The following is a 22,862-nucleotide window of genomic DNA, read 5'->3' as shown; positions in this document are numbered from 1 at the left end:
TTGGATCTGAAGGCGAGAAACATGTTATTGCACAACCAATGCAAGTGGACAAAGAGAAAAGGCCCTGGGAACGACATTCTTCTCGTGAACCCAGCCAAATAACAATGGCGGCTCCAAGCAAGACGCAAAAAATAAATGTCCTAATAAGTAACAAAAGCCACTTGTCCCTACCTCGAACCAGTCTTATTATTTAACGGCCACGGTTACGCTTCCTCTTAAAATCTTCACTTCCCAACTTCCGGTTTCTAATAACATTTTCATTGCACTACGGTCTATAGTTTTTCTTCGTTTCTTCAGGAAATGAAACTCATGAAACTGAAACTCATGAAAATGAAAAACCGTCGGTCACAATTACGGAGAGCCATCCCTCCCCCTGTTAGGTAAGCATTTGTTTTGTTTACTGGCTCACGTTTTTCCGAGAAAGACTCGAGCCAAAAGGTCATTTTCGACGAAACGATATCCTGTAGTTACTAAGCAGTTAGCTTAGAAGCGGAAACAGCGTCCTTGTATCCGCAAATTTGTCAAAAATAACAAAACAAGGGTATCAGCGTCACTTAAAAACCAGAGCCAAGAGGAAGAGCAAATTTTGAAAGGTTTACAAGACTCCGGGGGTTCGCCTCGTTGGAACGTTAAATTAAGGTACGAGGAATCGCGAAAACCTATTTGCTTTTCGTTTACAGTACAGCTGCCATCTTCATAACAACTATTGTGTGCTATGAGCGAGTCTGTGGAAGTATTACATAGAGTTAGATTTAGAGTATAATATGACTCATTTAAAATGAAGTCAAATACATGCAGGTCTGGGCTCGCTTGATTGCCTGATAAGTTAAAATTAGACTCGTCACGGAATTAGGAACATCACGCAAGATGTCTCACCACTGAACGTAGTGTAATGACCAGAAAGTATCGGCCGCGATCGAAGGAGACTAGATGGCAGCCGGGGAAAAATAGGTAGTGAAATTCTCTAAAAGGACAAATATAGACCGTTAATATGTAGTTTATACAGATTGAGAGACTATTGTAGCAAATTTACGGACTTATAAATTCAAGTCGAAGAGTAGAGTTCTTATATGAATAATTAATACACGTTATGAGCTTTTCAGAGATTATTTCGCACAATTACTCTTGGCTTTGCCCCTCTCATTTTGCGGTCTAGCCGCCCGCGTATTTTGCCACCGCGTGCAAACGAAAGCGCCAGCCACGCGTACTGTACGAACACATTGCGCTTTGAATCAGAAAGATGAAATGAGTCAGGAAGAATATAAAATCAATCTGATAAACATGCATGATACTCATGAATGATTACGAATCAAAGCAGTTGTGCCAGCTTGCCAGATCAGTTTCCTGAGAAAACGAATCCGGGAGCCACCGAAAACAGTCAAAATTTGCGTTTACTGACCATTCCTCTTGGCTAAGGTTTACACTTTCCTACTTTTTATTAGTATCTTGTTAGGCGACTCAGTTACATTTCTAATCAATCTTGCCCCCTAAGGGAGTGAAGGGGAGGTGGGCAATTTTCTGGGGCATGAGTTTTTTTCCTCACCTTTAGGTTGTGCATGATTTTTTTTGGTGGGGAATAGTTTGTGCATGAATTTTTTTAACATCAAAGGCAGGACCTGGAGAGTAGAAAGCACTTGCTCGATTTTTCATGGCTCTCCTTAGCTTGCACGACTTTTGTTTCGGCAGTTTTTGCTATGCGTGCAGGTATTCTTTTTTGGAATTGCCCAACAACCCCCGCTCAAAAAAGTAAATCCGGCCCTTTGCTAGAGTTTTACGGTGTGATGGAGGAAATGGACCAATCAAAACCGGTGAAAGTTCCGTGACGTCCAGAGCAAATTGTTTCGAGCATTCTCTACCCGTTATCATCCCGTAGTTAACTGAAAATTGCCCTTCGTTTCGGGCGAAGCGTAAAAACACTTCTTTCATTGCAAGCTCAATGAAGAGGGACAGATCGTACTATGCGCCGGTCCTCTTGATCATAAAATTAGTGTGGTTGAAACTGAAGTAATATGTATTAACATTTTTCTGAACTGTTTATTCTATTTGGTAGCAATGTCGCGTGATTCAAAGCATGGCAAAGATGACCCACGAAGACGAAGAAACGATGGTGAACCAAGCTGGTATGACAAAGCTGTTAATACAGATTATCAAGAAGAGGTGATGCCAATCCCCAATGGCAAGGCAGGGATTATAATAGGAAAAAAGGGTTGGAGAATAAAAGATATAAAGGAGCAAACTGGAGTTAAAGAGTTAAACATCAGCGATGACCAAGTCCACATAAGAGGAACAGAAGAACAATGCTCAAACGTAAAAAAGATCATCAACATGATTTTAGAGGTACTTTTCAAAAGTCCTTTCTTTGTTCTAATTTTGTGCATGTTCCTGTCACTGACCTAACCAAATTCCTCACTTCCTTCTTCTGTAGTTGTTCCTCCCTCCCTCCTTCCCTTCCTTCCTTCATTTGTTCCTCCCTTCCTTCCTTCCTTCCTTCCTTCCTTCTTTCCTTCCTTTCTCCCTTCCCTCCTTCCTTCCTTTCTTCCTTCCTTCCGTCCTTCTTTCTTTGCTTCCTTCTGTCCTTCTTTCCTTCCTTCTGTCCTTCTTTCCTTCCTTCCTTCCTTCCTTCTTTCCGTCCTTCTTTCCTTCCTTCCTTCCTTTTTTCCTTCCTTCCGTCCTTCTTTCCTTCTTTTCTTCCTTACCTCCTTCCTTCCTCCCTCCCTCCCTTCCTTCTTTCCTTCCTTCCTTCCTTCCTTCCCCCCTCCTCCTCCCCTTCATTGCCTTTCTCGTTCACGCCTCCTCCTTATCTCCCTCCCTCCCTGATTTCTTCCCTCATTTTTTCTTCCTTCCTTCCTCCCTCCCTCCCTCCTTTCGTCCTTCCTCACTTCCTTCCTATCTCCCTCCCCCTGATTCCGTCTTTTCCGAGCTTCATTCATATGTTCCTGCTTTTTTGTTGATATTTGGTTAGGGAGAAGACAGCCCTGATCAAGGCGCATGGAAAAAGTTGGACTTCATACCCGAGATATATATGGGTGCAGTCATTGGAAGAAACCGCGAGCACTTGAAAGACATAGAACAAAATACAGGGGCAATATTGAAAGTCTACAGAAAAGGTTCTAATAGCTCGCTCTATATCAAAGGCTCTATTGAGAGTCAAAAGAGAGCTATTCGGGAAATAAATGAAACCGTGGTAAGACCTGAACATCGTGACTGTTTTGAGAGAATATTTCTAATAATCACCAAACGTTTCTGGTAAAACTATGTTCCCTCATAAAAATTAATATTCCTGAATTTTTCTGAATATTAAATATGAATTGATTAAAACGTTTTCCAAGTGGTCCGCACTAATCCTTCAGACACTTAAAATCGTTTTTATTTTTCTCAGGACGTCAATTCGATGAGACATTCACAGTCAGATAAACGCACAGTGCGGCTTGTTCATGTGGATACGACCCAGTTGGACCCGGAAAGCGAATTTAAGCTGTCTAGTGTACAACCTCCTGATGACGGCGACTCTAGCGAAACGATCTATGAAGTGAAACCATCAGGGCAGCCTTCACAAGATATGCAGGTAAAGAGCAATTTCAGTTTTAAATGGACAAAAACCTTGTACCAGAATAACTTTAAGCGTATTACAGTCCTTTGGCATTTTCTAAAAGCTTAAGATATAAATAAATAATACTAAATAACAATAAAAGTATTTGTATAGCGCCAAATCCATTAATTGTCCAGGACGCTTTACATTAAAAATTATTAAAAAGCTAAAAGAAAGGGAAAAAAGAAAAACAAATAATAGGTCGCAGTAAACTTAGTTAAAATTCTAAGATATTTAAACATTTATCATCTAAAATTAAAAGAATTGAAAAGCTTGTAGCTCGAGTGGGATTGAGTTCCATAGTCTTGGTGCCGCCATAGCAAACGTTCTCTCACTAGATGCCTGTAGTCTCGCTTTCGGGGTCGCCAGAAGGTGTTGAGAAGACGATCTTAGTGTTCGTTGAGAATTAATATTATAAAATAGTTGCCTGAAATAACGCCAAAAGCATTTCCCATGGGAATGCAAGAAAATAAATCTCAAAGTTCAGAAAAATTGTGCAATCACAGGCAAAATTTCATCATCAGTTTCATTTCACCAGTACGCCATTCATTTCACCATTTCAAGTGTTTCATATGAATTTCAAAATTTGTTTTCGACATTTGGTGTTCTTAGAAATGCTTTCTTTTGAGACGATATTTAAAACAGTCGCACAGAACTTTGCAATACAATGTAAATAACCTCGGTACAAAGTTTTTGTCCGCTTGTTACTGGAACTTGTGGTTAGCATGAAGCGACTAGGAGTATTTCTACTCCCCGCTGGATGGGATGCTAGTTCATCGCAGGGTTACCCCCAGCATTAAGTTCGCTGGTATCGCTGTTTACACCTAGGTGGAAAAAGTGTCTTGCGCATGCCCAAAAATGCAAAAATACAACACAATAATTAACCATTTGACTAGCTACTGCAATTTCTGTCATTTCTTAAAGCAGACCTTGATTTTATGTGCATGATGGGAGAAGCGAAAGCCTTTAAGTTGTAAAGAGGTTTGTGGAAAAACAATTCATACGCGTACTCACTATCAAAATATTAATTGAACAGAATAGGCAGGATGACTTCTCGGGCATGGAAAAATTGAGAGATAAACTCCTCATGGTGCTAAAAAACATTCAAAAAGAAAAGGAAGAAGAAAGGGTCATAGTAGACATATGGTGTCACTTTGGCCACGCCTACATAACTAAGATCTATGAAGGTGAGTGAAAGATTTTTTTGTTTGTGCCTATTGTTAGTCCTAAAAGACAGCGGTTTGTCTCCATTTCGATGGACATAAAAATTGTAGGATTATCTGTAGAGTGAAACGAACACAGCGATAATAGTATACGTTTGCAATGTTTGTCTCTGCTTCACGAAAACAATTCAATTTTGGCTTTTACGCTGGCTATGAACCACATTGAATGTTCTCGTGGTTGCCTCTCCTCCAGGCCTCCTTCTCGGTCGTACTGAGTGCGCGTGGCGTTATGGGAGAGCTTCTTCCGTATAACTAAAGAGGCAGTCCAGATGAAATATTTCCTTTTTTATTGTTTCAGCTGACCTGGAAGAGGAATATTTTACTCTTGAGGAAATCAAACAAAAAGTTGAAAACCAAAAGTTCGGTTGGAAGTCAAAATTTAAAGGAGGATTAGAAAAAATAGAAGTTGAACACATTGAAGAGAGTCTGAAATCCCGTGCAGCTAAAGAAGAAGTAAGATACGACTTCACCTTCTACACTCCTACTTGTCGATATGTTCGTGTCAAGGTAAGCTTTTTTATTTCATCGTATTTGTTAACTGAGGAGAAATAATTTGTCAGAATGCATTGGGGAGAATTGGGCTATTACATAAAAACATTTGTACCCAGCTGTTGAGACCCAGGGGCCGGACCTGCACCGTTTACAAGGTTCTTTTTAGTAAATTTGACCAAACGGAACAATAGGTAAACAACACAAATAATTCCCCAGCCCTAAGAAAAAAAGGTGCAGATTAACACGAACGAATTAAAATAGAGGTTTTAAATTTAGAGGTGCAGATCAACTGTAGACCCAAGTTAAAACATCAGGGAAAGGAATCCTTCGGGTGTATTGGACAACCCTTGAGAAGCAGGATGGAGGGAGGGGGGCTACATTAATACTATAGGCCAACGTGTTACTGGACAGCAAGTGTGAACACAACCTGTATGTACTCAGATCGGCACCCAGAAATCGACTTTCTACAATAATCTAAATGTTAACTGGGTGAAAGAGTTGGGTGACAAAGCTGCTTAGTGTTTGGTAAAGAACAAACATATGGAGCTCCTGCTTTACTCATGCAGGAGAGAAACCTGGATCTGAGGTTATTACCATGGTGGCAACGTTATTTTTTTGTTTTTGAATACCGTTCTGTGTGCTGGTTTGTGGTGCATCAGATGCTAGTTATGCAACTCTCTCACGTGGTATACTGTGGAATATCCCACGAGACACTTGGTTTACATGAGCATTTAGGCGAGTGCGTATATCAAGAAATTACGAGAGACTCGTGGGATATTCCATGGAATACCACGGGAGAGCGTTACATATCTATCTTATACCATGCAATAGTGGCAAACATAATCAATGCGACATACGCGTGACGCACAATAGGAAGGTTGGGTGTTATACCGTCGAATGTAAAACGGCTTTCCTGTATTCTGATTGGCTGTATTTTGTATGGCATGGTATAAATGTAAAGTACGGAATGCCACAAAAGAAGTGACATGCGATCAGGTGGTCTTACTGTTCTTGGCGATGGAAAATAAGAACGCCTGATCGCAGGTTACCTTAGCGCACTTAGTTCTCCTGTCTTTTAACAGGTATGGCTTACCGAGAAAGATGGTGGCGAACAGGAAGGCGACGGAGCAAGTTCAATGGCGTTCTCTCGCAGTGCACCCTTCAGTGTTATGAATGTCACGAGTCACGCGTTGCCTGATGAGCAGAGTGATTCATCACACACGCCATGTTTTTACATGTGTTCTCAGACGCAGCAGAGACTGAAGGCAGACATCGTAATGCCTTCCAAGGAATGTGATTACCGACTGTTCGTAAAAACATGTAAGAAATTAACAGATTTTGTTATTTGTTTTGTAATTAGTCTATGTCGTTTCTGTGTTACGGAATGCGCTGTCACCGACGAAACTTAAATCACAAACATAATTCCACTTCCAGTAGCAATACTTGAGTACCCCATGTTCAACAGTTCCTGTAATAAAATTTCCAGACATAATATCCTGGTTTAACACTGTAACGTTTAAGACTGTGACTGAAAAAGTAAACACTACACTTTCAATCACGGATGCGGCTCTACTGAAGTCGTGATTTCTTGGTAAACGAGGCAGACGACTCGTATATGAGGCCAAACATTTAACTGCACGTTTCCCCTTTTACTGGCTCGTTCCCGGCCGTCTTCTGTATCTCTTTTTAATATTAAAGCCTTCTCTTCGTGCCGTGCTGGTCTGACTCGTCCACATCTCACTCGCGTTTCTCTCGTAAATAGACAAATAAGATGCAACTGGAGACGAGTCGGAGTTTAACTCTTGTTCTTTACTCAGGCCCAGTGATTGGCCTCGTTCCCAGGACGCCTCAAGCCGAAGAGGAAGACAGAATATTAGAAAGTTACCTCATGGGAATGAAGATCGAGGAAGGTCAATTAACGCTGCCACCAGTTTCCGAGCGACCAGATGGGTTTGACCTGTTTTATCAGCGGCGAAGTCGAAGAAGGATTTACGAGTATGAAATGGATGACGAAAAGTTTACCTTGCTTATTTCCAAATATCAAGAGAAAACCGTGGATGCCGCCGAAACTGAAGCGAGCGGTTTTGACGAAATAGATACAGAGGTATTGTTTTAATCTTCCAAAATTTACTCTGCAACTTGCATCTTCTTGTAAATGAAGGAAACGTTTCCGCATTTTGTGGAACTTGTTTTCGAGATTTCTAAGAACTCTAGGTAGCCTGCGTATGTACGCTTGATTTGAACAAAACCTAAACACAAGGAGCTCACCGCTCGCTCTCTCAGTCAGTCTGGTCACTTGGCTAGATTCAGTTGGTCAGTCAGTGAGTCAGCCAGTCGGTCCGTCCGTCCGTCAGATAGGGAGTCAGCCAGCGAGCCAGCTAACCAATCAGGCGTATAAGGTTTTACCTTCCCTTGAAGCAACTAGACCGTGAATTCTTGCGTGACTTTTACGGTGTAGAGCTTTTTTCCTGCTGTGAACGGTTGGCTATTTGTCGTAATTCTGCTATTCTCTCGTTTTTTTCATTGTCTGATTTCCCATAAATTTTATGATCAGGATGCCTCGTGGAGTCGAGAGCCTAGAGTCGATCCAAGATCATAGTCTCTTGTGAACATCCGTTCCTCCTTTGCGTGCAAGCAGCAATTATTTCCCACAATTAATTATTACTAGTTTGAAACAATTCCATTTTCTCGCGCAAGGAGATGAGAACGAGCGTATCTTCGTGACTGTAGGGACAGTTTTGGCATAACAACTCGTTTGCTTCGCAAGTTTATTTTCATCGCCAGCGGTCGCCACTTTAACGGAGAGAGAGTGACGTAATCACGCCGTTTTGTTCCAAGTGCTAGCGTTCTGTTCCCTTGAGGAGAATGTAACGAGCCACTGAATACCAGAGGACATGGCATGCCAAGAGACTAATAGTTGCGTGACCGTGACATGTTGTGTTCCCCGAGTTAACAATTGACATGTAATACGAGATTTTGTATTTTGAGCCTTTTGTTTTGTTCTGTCGTATTATCGAGATCGTGTTGTAAGTAAATATTCGCATACCGTCATCGCGAGGAGAATAAACGCGCAAGTTGGAACCGTTTAGTGACTTCGTTGTTTGTTTCGTTATTTTACGATTGGTACCGTCAACCGATTACAACATGGCATGCAGAGCAGAACGTACACTGTACCCATAAAGTTTAGATGTATGAAACGGCTTCCTAAATTAAAACTCGCCGATTAATATAGAGCATTTCAATACGCAAAGGAACGATCAAATTTTTTTTTTTTGCTTCAAGTTGTTCGTCACACGAAAAATGAACTCCTAGGGCGTAGATAGGGTTTTCACTTAATGTTAGATTTTATAAGTTCTTTTCGATATCGTAATTCTCAGCGCCTAACCTCAGCAACTCTGATTTAGATTGGTTTATTCGTAAGTGATGTTTGTAACTAAGTAATATGGCGCAATGTAAGTAGGTAATAAATGTAAAATAACATTTTGTACGCAGTGATAGATACAAATTAGTGATGTGGCTTATTTTAACTAGATTTAAGTACTGGGTTGTTAGTAGCACGTGTTGCAATGTAAGTAACGTACTGTAAATGTGATGTAATACGTGCGGTGTAATTAAAATTAAAAAAAAAAAAAAAACGCAAAGGAAACGTTGTGAATGGTTCCCAATCGCACTGCTCTAACAATTCCATCTCGATCACTCATGCACTCTCTCCCTCACTCGCTCAAAGTAAGAAACTAATTAAATTTTATTTTGTTTTGCTCTCTTTTGCCGCGTAGACTGACATACATCTTCACTGTGAGGAATGGGACCAGGTGCTTGCTGAAGGAAATGACTGGGAAGCAGAACAGATAGTCGACAAACTACCTTCTTTTTTACAATTTCTAAGAGAAGTTCAGATAAATGTAACTGGTGGCCAGTGAAGGAATGGTTTGACTTCAGAGTCACCTTGGAAAAAGTAAAGGATTCTGGTTGTTGTAGTCAAATGACGTCATCATGCAAATCACCTACTGAGCCACTTGCTTTGTAAGCTTTAATAAAACACAGGAAAACAAAGAGAGTGAAAATTTATTGGGTGACTGTTTTTCCTGTCTAATTGAAATTAGTGTATTTTCTTGGCTCCCAGGATAGGAAGCCCAGTTGTCGCATCGAGCTCAGGTTGAGACAGCAGTACCGCCTCGAGCGGAGGTTGGTTCGACGACCGTGAATGTGTTTAGCTATGAAATATCCTTAGGTAAAGGAAATGCGGATTAATTTGTTACTCTGGTTTCGAACTCGAGTCCAGTGGATTAGAAGGCTAGAAACATATTACTGCAAAACCAAGTGGACAAAGAGAAAGGGCTCTGGGAACGATATTAAATAATATAATGCGCGGCTCTAGACTAAAAAAAGTCCTAATCAGAGTCTAATTAGTAACAAAGCTACTTGTCCCCACCTCGAACCAGTCTTCTTATTTAACGGCCGCGATTACGCTTCCTCTTTACTCGTAAACTTCCGGTTTGTAATAACATTTTCATTGTGCTACATTCCATAGTTTTTCTTCGTTTCTTTGGAAAATGAAACACATGAAAATGGGAAATCGTGGATCATAATTATTTGACAGCCATCCCTCCCCCTGTTAAATAAGCATTTGTTGTGTTTTTGGGCCCACATTTTTCCGAGAAAGACTCGAGCCTAAAGGTCAATTTCGACGAAACGACACTGCAGTTACTAGGCAGCTGGCTTAGAAGCGGAAAGAGCGTCCTTGTATCAACAAATTTGTCAAAAATAACGAAACAAGGGTATCAAAACGCTTTACTTAAAAACCAGAGCGAAGAGGAGGAGCAAATCGCCATTCTGAAAGGTCTACAAGACTCTAGGGGTTCGCTTCGTTGGACCGTTAATTTAAGGTGCGAGGAATTGTCAAAACTTAGTTGCTTTTCGTTCACAATACAGCCGCTATCTTCATAACCACTGTAGTGCGCTATGAGCGACTCTGTAGAAGTATTACATACAATTAGATTGAGAGTATAATACGTACGGCTCGTTTGAAATGAAGCCAAAGACATGGAGGCCGGTCTAGGCATGCCTAGGCTAGCGCGATTGCCTGTTAAAAGAAATAAGACTCGTCCCGGAATGTCAGGAGAATCACGCAACACGTCTTCCTACTAAGCGAAGTGTAACGACCAAAAAGTATCGGCTGCGTTAATGGCAGTCCGGAAAAAATAGTTAATGAAATTCTCTGAAAGGACAATAGGCCGTTAATATGTAGTATGAAGGATCTTAACTCAGTCATGATTCCTTAAACTCGAATTTTAGAGTTCTATAGCTCGCAAGCTTTTTAATTACTGTTAAAGTTAGTGGCTGTACTTAGGCTCTTAAGGCTTTTTTTTTACTGAAGTTCTTTTATTTTTGCAGGGCCGTTATTGATATCAGTTTTTTTGCTGAAGAGGTCACCCTGGTTAAAAAACATTTATTGTAATGTATATACAGATTTAGAGACTATTGTAGCAAATTTACGGACTTATAAATTCAAGTCGAAGAGGAGAGTTCGTATATGCATAATTAATACGCGTTATGAGCTTTTCAGATATTACTTCGCACAATCACTCTTGGCTTTGCTTCTCTCATTTTGCGACCTAGCAGCCCGCGTATTTTGCCTCCACGTGCAAGTGAAAGCGCTAGCCACGCATACTGTACGAACACATTGCGCTTTGAATCAGAAAGATTAAGTGAACCAGGAAGAATATTCAATCAGTCTGATAAACATGCACGCGCTCATATTCATGATCATAAATGATTAATGTGCGCGCTAGCAGAAACTAAAACTACGAATCAAAGAAGCTGCGCCAGCTTGTCAGACCAGGATTCCTGAAAAAACGAAGCCGGGAGCCACCGAAAACAGTCACAATTTGCGTTTACTGACTACTCCTCTTGGCTAAGGCTTCCTACTTTTCCTTGGTATCTTGTTAGGCGACTGCTGCATTTCTAATCAACCTTGCCCCAGCATGTCTACACGTAATCATCTCAAAGTCAACTGAAAATTGCCCTGTTTCTGTACATTTCGCTTTGGTTTTGGGCGAAACCGCTTTCATTCCAAGCTCAGTGAAGAGGGGCAGATTGTACTACTGCACCGGTTTTCTTGATCATACAATTAGTGTGGTTCAAACTGAAGTATTATGTATAACATTTGTCTAAACTGTTTATTCTCTTTAGTGGCCATGTCGGGTGATTCAAAGCGTGGTAAAGATGTTCCACGAAGACGAAGAAACGATGGTGAACCAAGCTGGTATGACAAGGATGTTAATACAGAGTACCAAGAAGAAGTGATGCCAATACCCAAGGGCAAGGCAGGGATTATTATAGGGAAAAAGGGATGGAGAATAAAAGATATAAAGGAGCAAAGTGGAGTTAAAGAGTTAAACATCAGAGATGACCAAGTCCACATAAGAGGAACAGCAGAACAATGCTCAAACGCAAAAAAGATCATCCAAATGATTTTAGAGGTACTTTTCAAAAGTCCTTTCTTTGTTCTTATTTTGTACATGTTCCTGTCATTGACCTACCCAAACTCCTCACCACCTTCTTCAGTAGTTGTTCCTCCCTCCCTCAATTTCTTCTTCCTCCCTTCCTCCCTCCCTCCTTCCCTTCCTTCCTTCCTTCCTTCATTCCTTCCTTCCTCCCCTGCTTCTTCGCTTACTTGCTTTCTCCCTTCGTTCGTTCCTTCCTCCCTCCCTCTCTTCCTTCCTTCTTTCCTTCCCCCTTCCTCCTCCCCTTCATTCCATCTCTCCTTCACGCCTCCTTCCTATCTCCCTCCCTCCCTGATTTCTTTCCTCGTTCATTCCTTCCTTCCTTTCTTCCTTCCTTCCTTCCTGTCTCCCTTCCTACCTCCCACCCTCCCTCCCTGCCTCCCTCCCTTCCTTCCTTCCCTCCTTCCTTCCTTCCCTCCCTCCTTCCTTCCTTCCTTCCCTCCCTCCTTCCTTCCTTCCTTCCTTCCTTCCTTCCTTCCCTCCCTCCTTCCTTCCTTCCCTCCTTCCTTCCTTCCTTCCTTCCTTCCCTCCCTCCTTCCTCCCTCCCTTCCTTCCTTCCCTCCCTCCTTCCTTCCTTCCTTCCTTCCTTCCCTCCTTCCTTCCTTCCTTCCCTCCCTCCTTCCTTCCTTCCTTCCTTCCTTCCCTCCTTCCTTCCTTCCTTCCCTCCCTCCTTCCTCCCTCCCTCCCTCCCTTCCTTCCCTCCCTCCTTCCTCCCTTCCTTCCTTCCTTCCCTCCTTCCTTCCTTCCTTCCCTCCTTCCTTCCTTCCTTCCTTCCTTCCCTCTCTCCTTCCTCCCTCCCTTCCATCCTTCCTTCCTTCCTTCCTTCCCTCCTTCCTTCCTTCCTTCCTTCCCTCTCTCCTTCCTCCCTCCCTTCCCTCCTTCCTTCCTTCCTTCCTTCCCTCCCTCCTTCCTCCCTCCCTTCCTTCCTTCCCTCCCTCCTTCCTTCCTTCCTTCCTTCCTTCCTTCCCTCCTTCCTTCCTTCCTTCCCTCCCTCCTTCCTCCCTCCCTCCCTTCCTTCCCTCCCTCCTTCCTCCCTTCCTTCCTTCCTTCCCTCCTTCCTTCCTTCCTTCCTTCCCTCCTTCCTTCCTTCCTTCCTTCCCTCTCTCCTTCCTCCCTCCCTTCCATCCTTCCTTCCTTCCTTCCCTACCTCCCTCCCTCCTTCCTTCCTTCCTTCCTTCCTTCCTTCCTCCTTTCGTCCCTTCCTCACTTCATTCCTATCTCCCTTTTCTTGATTCCATCTTTTCCGAGCTTCATTCATATGTTCCTGCTTTTTGTTGATATTTGTTTAGGGAGAAGACAGCCCTGATCAAGGCTCTTGGAAAAAGTTGGACTTTATACCCGAGATATATATGGGTGCAGTCATTGGAAGAAACCGCGAGCATTTGAACGACATAGAACAAAAAACCGGGGCAATATTGAAAGTCTACAGAAAAGGTTCTAATAGCTCGCTCTATATCAAGGGCTCTATTGAGAGTCAAAAGAGAGCTATTCGGGAAATAAATGAAACCGTGGTAAGACCTGAGCATCGTGACTGTATTGAGAGAATATTTCTAATAATCACCAAATCTGGTAAAACTATATCCGCTTCATAAAAATAATATTCCTGAATTGTTCCGAGAATTAAACATGAACTGATCAGAACGTTTTCTCAGTGGTCCGCCCTAACCTGCCACTCTGACACTTGCAATTGTTTTTTTTCTCAGCACGTCAATTCGATGAGACACTCACAGTCAGATAAACGCAGAGTGCGGCTTGTTCACGTGGATACGACCCAGTTGGATCTGGAACACGAATTTAAGCTGTCCATCGTACAACCTCCTGATGACGACGACTCTGGCGAAACGATCTATGAAGTGAAACCATCAGAGCAACCTTCACAAGATATGCAGGTAAAGAGCAATTTCAGTTTTAAATGGCCAAAAACCTTACACCAGAATAACTTATAAGTATATTACAGTCCTTTGTGCATTTTCTAAAAGCTTAAGATATAAATAAATAATAGTAAATAACAATAAAAGTATTTGTATAATGCCAAATCCAATAATTGTCCAGGACGCTTTACATTGAAAATTATTAAAAAGCTAAAAGTAAGGAGAAAAAAGGAAAAAAATAATAGGTCGGAATAAACTTAGCAAAAATTGTAAAATATTTAAACATATTTATCATTTAAATATTAAAAGAATTGAAAAGCTTGTAGCTCGAGTGGGATTGAGTTCCATAGTCTTGGTGCCGCCATAGCAAACGTTCTCTCGCCAGATGCCTTTAATCTCGCTTTCGGGATTGCCAGAAGGTGTTGAGAAGACGATCTTAGTGTATGTTGAGAATTAATATTATAAAATAGTTGCCTGAAATAGCGCGAAAGACATTTCCCATGGGAACTGAGGAAAATAGTTCTCAAAGTTCAGAGAAATTGTGCAATCACAGGTAAAATTTCATCATCAGTTTCATTTCACCAGTATTTTAATATGAGCTTTAAAATTTGTTTTCGACATTTGGTGTTGTTAGAAATTATTTCTTTTTGAGAAGATATTGAAAACAGTCGTTAAGAACTTCAATACAATTAATGTAAATAACCTCGATACAAAGTTTTTGTGCGCTTGTTACTCGAACTTGTGGTGGATTAGCACGAAGCGACTAAGAGTATTTTTATCCCCTGGATGGGATGCTAGTCCATCCCATAGTCCATCCCAGGGTTATCCCTAGGATAACTGGCGTGGAAAGCGTGTTCTGCGCATGCCCAGAAATGCAAAATACAACACAATAACTAACCTTTTGACTGGCATTCTCCTCCCTAGTGCTTCTCGTCTTAAAATATCGTTTGACGTTTCGCCGACCACGTGACCAAAAGAAACGGAGGCTCTGGGGACGGGAATGTTTGACTAGCTATTGCAATTTCTGTCATTCTTAAAGCAGACCTTGATTTTATGTACATGACGCGAGAAGCGAAAGCTTAAAGGGGTTTGTGGAATAACAATAGCCGGGTTTTCACACGACGTCACTAAAATTCAAACTACAAAACTATTGATGTTCCTGAGATTTTACTTTAATGATGTATAAGGGCAGCTGAAAACTAATATTCATAAAAATTTTCGCTCCGAATAGGTTTTTGGTTTTGTGATACACTACGCTTGAATTTCTATGCTTTTGCGTGACGCGGCATTTACATGACGGCCTAGAGAGCAATCATGATGGTTAACAAAGTGACTTATTTCAGGGAATTTGGTTATCTAAGCAGTTCATGTCTTAGAAAAAGGATTATTTTAATGTTTTAGATTTCCTCGAGAGATAAATTCACGCTTTTGTAGTAAAACTCAGTGACAGATGTTTCTGTTGGTTTCCGGCCGCCATGTTGGTGCCCATACGGATGGGCACCCGGCATGGCGTCTCCATACAAATCTCCATAAATTTGATAAAAAATTTCTCCGCATATCTTGCATAAGAAAAATTGCTGGGACCAGAGTCTTAGCGAGAGTTTTTGCATATTTACCTTCTTTTATTTTCCAGATTCTGGACTTTGTCTATTGAACGGTTTTGATTTTTATTTTGATGTATTTTGAATGGCGTGACACTGAAAACCAGCAATTCATACGCGTGCTCACTATCAAAATATTAATTGAACAGAATAGGCAGGATGACTTCACTGGCATGGAAAAATTGAGAGATAAACTCCTCATGGTGCTAAAAAACATTCAAAAAGAAAAGGAAGAAGAAAGGGTCATAGTAGACATATGGTGTCACTTCGGCCACGCCTACATAACTAAGGTCGATGAAGGTGAGTGAAAGATTTTTTGTTTGTGCCTATGGTAGTCCTAAAAGACAGCGGTTTGTCTCCATTTCGATGGACATACAAGTTGTAGGATTATCTGTAGAGTGAAATGAGCACAGCGTTCATAGTATCCGTTTGCAATGTTTGCCTTTGCTTTACGAAAACAATTCAATTTTGGCTTTTACGCTGGCTATGAACCACATTGAATGTTCTCGTGGTTGCCTCTCCTCCAGGCCTCCTTCTCGGTCGTACTGAGTGCGCGTGGCGTTATGGGAGAGCTTCTTCCGTATAACTAAAGAGGCAGTCCAGATGAAATATTTCCTTTTTTATTGTTTCAGCTGACCTGGAAGAGGAATATTTTACTCTTGAGGAAATCAAACAAAAAGTTGAAAACCAAAAGTTCGGTTGGAAGTCAAAATTTAAAGGAGGATTAGAAAAAATAGAAGTTGAACACATTGAAGAGAGTCTGGAATCCCGTGCAGCTAAAGAAGAAGTAAGATACGACTTCACCTTCTACACTCCTACTTGTCGATATGTTCGTGTCAAGGTAAGCTTTTTTTATTTCATCTTATTTGTTACCTGAGGAGAAATAATTTGTCAGAATGCATTGGGGAGAATTGGGCTATTACATAAAAACATTTGTACCCAGCTGTTGAGACCCAGGGACCGGACCTGCACCGTTTACAAGGTTCTTTTAGTAAATTTGACCAAACGGAACAATAGGTAAACAACACAAATAATGCCCCAGCCCTAAGAACAAGAGGTGCAGATTAACAAGAACGAATTAAAATAGAGGTTTTAAATTTAGAGGTGCAGATCAACTGTAAACCCAAGTTAAAACATCAGGGAAAGGAATCTTTCGGGTGTATTGGACAACCCTTGACAAGCAGGATGGAGGGAGGGGGGCTACATTAATGCTATAGGCCAACGTGTTACTGGATACTGGTTCAAAGTACTAAGACAGCAAGTGTGAAGACAGCCTATATGGACTAAGATCGGCACCCAGAAATTGACTTTCTACAATAATCTAAATACTAACTGGCAGGATGAACAAGTTGGGTGACAAAGCTGCTTAGTGTTTGGTAAAGAACAAACATATGGAGCTCCCGCTTTACTCGTGTAGGAAAGAAACCTGGAATCTGAGGTTATTACCATGGTAACAACGTTATTTTTTGTTTTTGAATACCGTTCTGTGTGCTACTTTGTGGTGCATCAGATGCTAGTTATGCAACTCTCTCTCGTGGTATACCGTGGAATACCCCACGAGAAACTTGTATTTTCTTGGTTTAAACGAGCCTTTAGGCGTGTATGTATACCATGAAAATACGGGTGTCTCGTGGGATATTTCATGGTATAGCACGAGAGAGCGTTACATAGCTATTTTATACCATGCCATAGAAAATACAGTGGCCAACACAATCAATGCGACATACGCGTGGCGCATGATGTAATACAGGTTGGATGCAATACCGTCGAATATACAACGGCTTTCCTGTATTCTGATTGGCTGTATTTTCTATAGCATTGTATAAATGTACAGTACGGAATGCCACAAAAGAAGTGACATGCGCTCAGGTGGTCTTACTGTTCTTGGCGGTGGAAAATAAGAACGCCTGATCGCAGGTTACCTTAGCGCACTTAGTTCTCCTCTCTTTTAACAGGTATGGCTTACCGAGAAAGATGGTGGCGAACAGGAAGGCGACGGAGCAAGTTCAATGGCGTTCTCTCGCAGTGCACCCTTCAGTGTTATGAGTGTCATGGCTCGCGCTCAAACGTTGCCTGATGAGCAGAGTGATTCATCACACACGCCATGTTTTTACATGTGTTCTCAGACACAGCAGAGACTGAAGGCAGACATCGTAATGCCTTCCAAGGAATGTGATTACCGACTGTTCGTAAAAACATGTAAGAAATTAACAGATTTTGTTATTTGTTTTGTAATTAGTCTATGTCGTTTCTGTGTTACGGAATGCGCTGTCACCGACGAAACTTAAATCACAAACATAATTCCACTTCCAGTAGCAATACTTGAGTACCCCATGTTCAACAGTTCCTGTAATAAAATTTCCAGACATAATATCCTGGTTTAACACTGTAACGTTTAAGACTGTGACTGAAAAAGTAAACACTACACTTTCAATCACGGATGCGGCTCTACTGAAGTCGTGATTTCTTGGTAAACGAGGCAGACGACTCGTATATGAGGCCAAACATTTAACTGCACGTTTCCCCTTTTACTGACTCGTTCCCAGCCGTCTTCTCTATCTCTTTTTAATATTAAAGCCTTCTCTTCGTGCCGTGCTGGTTTGACTCGTCCACATCTCTCTCGCGTTTCTCTCGTAAATAGACAAATAAGATGCAACTGGAGACGAGTCGGAGTTTAACTCTTTTTCTTTACTCAGGCCCAGTGATTGGCCTTGTTCCCAGGACGCCTCAAGCCGAAGAGGAAGACAGAATATTAGAAAGTTACCTCATGGGAATGAAGATCGAGGAAGGTCAATTAACGCTGCCACCAGTTTCCGAGCGACCAGATGGGTTTGACCTGTTTTATCAGCGGCGAAGTCGAAGAAGGATTTACGAGTATGAAATGGATGACGAAAAGTTTACCTTGCTTATTTCCAAATATCAAGAGAAAACCGTGGATGCCGCCGAAACTGAAGCGAGCGGTTTTGACGAAATAGATACAGAGGTATTGTTTTAATTCCCAAAATTTAGTCTGCAACTTGCATCTTCTTATAAATGTAGAAAACGTTTCCGCATTTTGTGGAACTTGTTTGCGAGATTTCTAAGAACTCTAGGTAGCCTGCGTATGTACGCTTGATTTGAACAAAACCTAAACACAAGGAGCTAACCGCTCGCTCACTCAGTCAGTCTGGTCACTTGGCTAGAGTCAGTTGGTCAATTGGTCAGTCAGTGAGTCATCCAGTCGGTCCGTCCGTCTGTCAGATAGGGAGTCAGCCAGTAAGCCAGCTAACCAATCAGTCAGGCAGGCAGTCAGGCAGTCAGTCAGTCAGTCAGTCAGGCGGGCAGGCGGGCAGGCGGGCAGGCGGGCAGGCGGGCAGGCGGGCAGGCGGGCAGGCGGGCAGGCGGGCAGGCGGGAGGGTGGGCCGGCGGGCCGGCGGGCAGGCGCGCAGGCCGGCCGGCAGGCAGGCAGGCAGGCAGGCAGGCAGGCAGGAAGCCAGGCGGGCAGGCAGGCAGGCAGGCAGCCAGGCAGCCAGGCAGCCAGTCAGTCAGTCAGTCAGTCAGTCAGTCAGTCAGTCAGTCAGTCAGTCAGTCAGTCAGTCCAGTCAATTAGTTAGTTACTCAGTCTGTGAGGAACGTCCGTCAAATAGGTGTTAATCTTTTTGTATCGTCTTGTTTGCCTGTCCAGACGGATATTCATCTTCACTGTAAAGAATGGGACCGAATGCTTGAGGAAGAAAACTGGGAACCTGAGCAGATTGTAGCCAAGTTACCTACTTTCTTACACTTCATGCGATCAGTTCAGAGTAGTGTGGCACCATAAATTGCTGCCTGTGACAGGGTATTGCAAGTGCAGACTGAACATTTTAAAATCAAAGAGTGGTTTTTCAATCACTATAGTAAATCAAATGTCTAGTGTAAATAGCCGTGGGAACACTGGAGACTGTATGTAGGTAATAAATCGAACACGAAAGACCGTGTTTGAGCACATTTCCAAACACCGAGAAGAGAGTACAAAATACAACTTGCAGCGGAGTATTTTTGATGAACTTGGAACTTTATGAAATGAACCAAAAAGCTGTTTCCAAAAAAGTAGTTTAAATGACAAAATTGAAGGTCTCAAGACATTCAGAGACAGATGCGAAGAAACCCGGTCCGACTTTCAACATGGCTGCCGTGTTTACTAGCTAGCAGTGAGGTGTGACCTCATAAAATCTTCCTTCTCTTTATGAGAATGTTGCCTTCTGAAAACTATTAGTTTAACTATTAGTTACTTAGCTGACGAACATTTGATGGTTTGGAAGTTGACACGAGAAAAATAAGACTGTTGGCTTTTATAATTTCTTATATATATCTAATCAAGACTTCAGAGAGGGTTACTGTCTTCAATAAAGTTGCTTAAAGTTTATGTGAATTTCGAAACTCTGGACCTCTCTAACTGATATCCAGCAACCCCCATTATTGACTAAGATAAAGAGTTTGCAAACAGATGGCACTTCATGGAGTTAATAAATTATTAAGAAACAATGAACAGGCTCCTCAGTTGAGTATAAGGAATAAATTGGTAGGCAGATATTCAGGCCAGCAAGAGTTGGCTTCCTCTGTTCTCTTCACTCCAGTAGAGAGCCAGTTCACAGTTTATGAAATTAAACTCCAACTTTGACCCACACAGGATGATGCGAGAAAAGTTTCTTAAAACGAGAAAGAATAATTATGTATTACTATCCCTGTAACTTTTTGCTAATTTAAATCTAAAGCAGTTTTTCATAATATGACAAATTATAAGAATACTTTCTCTATAATGAAGAAAAACTTTTAATAACAAATGTACTGGAACATTTACTAGTTAAAAACAATATTTAGAAAACAGCCCTAAGAAAATATGCACACTGATTGGTTAAAAATTGTGTCTCTATAACTTGATAGAAACACAGAACTAGCACAAGCTGTTGATATAATGATGGCGCGAGCAAAGAGAATTTACATTTTGATGATTAAAGTAAACAAGTTGTTTCCCTTTTTTTCATTGCGGTGTTTTCTTAAATAAATAGAAACATGTTCTCCATGTTTCTATCGAGCTGTAGAAACATTTGTGAAAGTTTGGGAGAACTCGAAAAAGCTGTGAAAACACTTGCCTATGGCTTGTGTTCCCAAAGCAGTTATTGTTCTCCCAAACTTCCACTCGTGTTTCTATAACTCAATAGAAACATGGTACATGTTTTCTATGTCTTAAATAATTATATTTTTTTTAAAAGGGTTTCTCTGCCCTAGAGCTTGCACAATTGAGATTAAATTCCTAAATTACCCTGTATATATATCTAAATGTTTTTTTTTTAATCACAATTTTTCTTGATAACTCTGTTTTTATGAATGATAAAAGAACTACATTGTGTGTAAAATGAAAACACAAGGAAAAGCATCCATTACACTTCAATAAATGAGTTGTAATAGGTGACTTTTGATGATCAACAGCCTGGTCAACAAATAATGCTTTCCTTATGGATGGCGAGTAATGCTTTCTAATTTTCTTTCTTTGGTGCTTTGATGGAGTTGACCTGGTTGGGAGATAATGAAAGTGTAACTGGCCTGGTTAGCACTCAAATTGGTGGAATAATCCATGTCGGCTGTTACTCCTAGGAAAATAAACAAGTACTCATTTTGAGTTCCATACAGCATGCGAAAGTGTTAATTGCACTCCTATTCTGCTTACAAATTTATGAAAAGCAATACAAACAACATTTCCTTTTCATGTCTCACACGATAACATCTTGCACAGCATGACATGTGAAATCTCTGCAATTCCCAATTTGTCTCATTTTCGAATCCTCCAAAAAGTTAAAATTCGTTGGTCACTAAGGGTCACTTTGGTATGAATTTGTGCATGGACGTTTCTAGAAATAAAATGTTTATCATAGATTGAAATAGACCATTTTACAGTTGTCTGCTCAGTGGCCTGGCCTTTGGATGGCAGCGAGGCTGGAGTTGAGCTTGTTTTGATACAGACCTCACTGCTTTTGTCATGTAAATGCACCTAGTTAGCATCAGAACAACTTGTTTTACTCAACAAAAACAGTATGATCTGTATCAAAACGAGGTCAACTCCAGCCTCACTGCCATCCAAAGGCCAGGTCACTGAGCAGACAATCGTAAAATGGTCTATTATTATCACTTTGTCGGGCATTGTGGCGCATTTTGCAGACTAAAATGGAGAATTTGGTGGGCTAAAATGTATTTTGACCCGCTGAAATAAACCAATGAAAACTGAGAATCAAACAATCGTATGATGTAAGCAGCCAATCAAAATCAAAAAGCCATTACAATGTTTGCGCTGCTAATCTTGCAGCGAAGCGTAGGTGAAAGAAATCACGGCACCATTTTCAATGAACAAAGCTTGCCATCCTACATAATGGATAGTTCACAGATGCATGCTTGTTCGGACATTCTTAGTTGTCCGTTTCTTTCAAGAGAAGCTTCAGATGTCAATACCGCCTGTAGTAGCTCCATGGCCGGTGGCAAAGTGCATGTAAGTTTTGTAGCTTCAAGCCAAACACACTCAGTTCAAACAACTAACCTTAATTGTACAATTAATTTCAACACTTACAAACAAGCTTAATCAAACTTTCCTTCCATGTCTTTCATAAATTTTGAAAACTCAAATTTCAGATTTTGTAATTTCTAGCCAGCTTTGCTTGACGTATTGTGTATTTTCATTGCATGAAAATAAAGGCCATTCAACTTGTTAACGCTCGCGTGATTGTTCAGACTGTTTTGGTGTCATTTTTCTCAGTTTATATTTTCTCAATGCCCTCCAAAGCGATAATAATAGTAATACAGTTTATGTTCTTGGGTATAAATATGTTCTGGGCCCTTATCAGCTCATTTTAGCCCTTTCCTAAAAGCTCGGGCTAAAATGAGTCCGAGTCGGGCCCAAAACATATTTATGCCCGCAAACATAAACTGTATTGTTTCATTACTCCAGCAGAATCCACCATAGGGAAATAGATGGCGGCTGTACATTTTACCACAATACCTTGCGAACGTTAAACAGCCTATAAGGCACAAAGAAAGCCCAATTTTTGTAATATTTGTTCCTGTACTAAGGACATTGTGTAGCCCAGGTTTGAAGATTTTAAAACTCTTCTCTACGTTTTTATGAACGTTGTTAAGGTTTTCGTGCGCTAAGAACTATGGGCAAATATACCAGTCGCCATCTTTTTTCCAACGGAGGATTGCAACTACGGATGAATTTATGCACCTAATCAAAGCTGTACAAAAGATCTGAAACACCGATTTTAAAACTTCATAAAATAGATATATTGAAAAATTAATTCCCACAAAATACTCTACCAATAAAAGACAACACAATAAAGATGTAATATCAAGTTTACGTACCTCAAATAAGCGCTTCATTTCAAAGAAAATCGAGCTCGAAAAACCCCGAAATTCGCCGCATGTTCTCATTTGTAATATCGAAAAAGGCAAAGGAGTCTGGGAAGACCTTCAGAGCTCTCGTGAGTAGACTGGTAACGAGGTACAAAACGCGGAAGTACGGTCAATGTTGCGGTGCAAATGTTTTAAAAACTTGCTTACTTTTATATTACTAC

At 41.1% G+C, this 22,862-nt stretch overlaps 2 protein-coding genes across 2 annotated transcripts; both read left to right on the top strand.

The window, feature by feature from the left end:
• Nucleotides 1-1,967: 1,967 nt before the first annotated feature.
• Nucleotides 1,968-9,365, top strand: LOC145468031 (uncharacterized). Its single transcript, XM_081451695.1, has 8 exons — nucleotides 1,968-2,337; nucleotides 2,963-3,184; nucleotides 3,380-3,565; nucleotides 4,626-4,776; nucleotides 5,111-5,319; nucleotides 6,387-6,624; nucleotides 7,122-7,408; nucleotides 9,081-9,365. The coding sequence occupies exons 1-8, from the start codon at nucleotides 2,053-2,055 to the stop codon at nucleotides 9,222-9,224; spliced, it is 1,722 nt and encodes a 573-aa protein (XP_081307821.1). The 5' UTR covers nucleotides 1,968-2,052; the 3' UTR covers nucleotides 9,225-9,365.
• A 1,253-nt stretch (nucleotides 9,366-10,618) lies between these two features.
• Nucleotides 10,619-20,329, top strand: LOC145467942 (uncharacterized). Its single transcript, XM_081451584.1, has 8 exons — nucleotides 10,619-11,786; nucleotides 13,100-13,321; nucleotides 13,514-13,699; nucleotides 15,432-15,582; nucleotides 15,915-16,123; nucleotides 17,238-17,481; nucleotides 17,979-18,265; nucleotides 18,947-20,329. Exons 1-8 carry the CDS (start codon nucleotides 11,460-11,462, stop codon nucleotides 19,079-19,081), a joined length of 1,761 nt encoding a protein of 586 aa, XP_081307710.1. The 5' UTR covers nucleotides 10,619-11,459; the 3' UTR covers nucleotides 19,082-20,329.
• Nucleotides 20,330-22,862: the final 2,533 nt, after the last annotated feature.

This window comes from Orbicella franksi, chromosome 14 (genome assembly GCF_964199315.1).
Source record: "Orbicella franksi chromosome 14, jaOrbFran1.1, whole genome shotgun sequence".
NCBI classification, from domain to species: Eukaryota; Metazoa; Cnidaria; class Anthozoa; order Scleractinia; family Merulinidae; genus Orbicella; species Orbicella franksi.
The sequence above is the reverse complement of the archived record's forward strand: the minus strand, read 5'-3'. Positions and strand labels throughout refer to the sequence as shown.

Coding starts and splice junctions, on each gene's coding strand:
- LOC145467942 (XM_081451584.1), top strand. CDS start 11,460: ATGTATAACATTTGTCTAAACTGTTTATTCTCTTTAGTGGCCATGTCG. Junction 13,322..13,513: donor GGGAAATAAATGAAACCGTG/GTAAGACCTGAG, acceptor TTTTTTTCTCAG/CACGTCAATTCGATGAGACA. Junction 13,700..15,431: donor AACCTTCACAAGATATGCAG/GTAAAGAGCAAT, acceptor TTAATTGAACAG/AATAGGCAGGATGACTTCAC.
- LOC145468031 (XM_081451695.1), top strand. CDS start 2,053: ATGTCGCGTGATTCAAAGCATGGCAAAGATGACCCACGAAGACGAAGA. Junction 2,338..2,962: donor TCATCAACATGATTTTAGAG/GTACTTTTCAAA, acceptor ATATTTGGTTAG/GGAGAAGACAGCCCTGATCA. Junction 3,185..3,379: donor GGGAAATAAATGAAACCGTG/GTAAGACCTGAA, acceptor TATTTTTCTCAG/GACGTCAATTCGATGAGACA.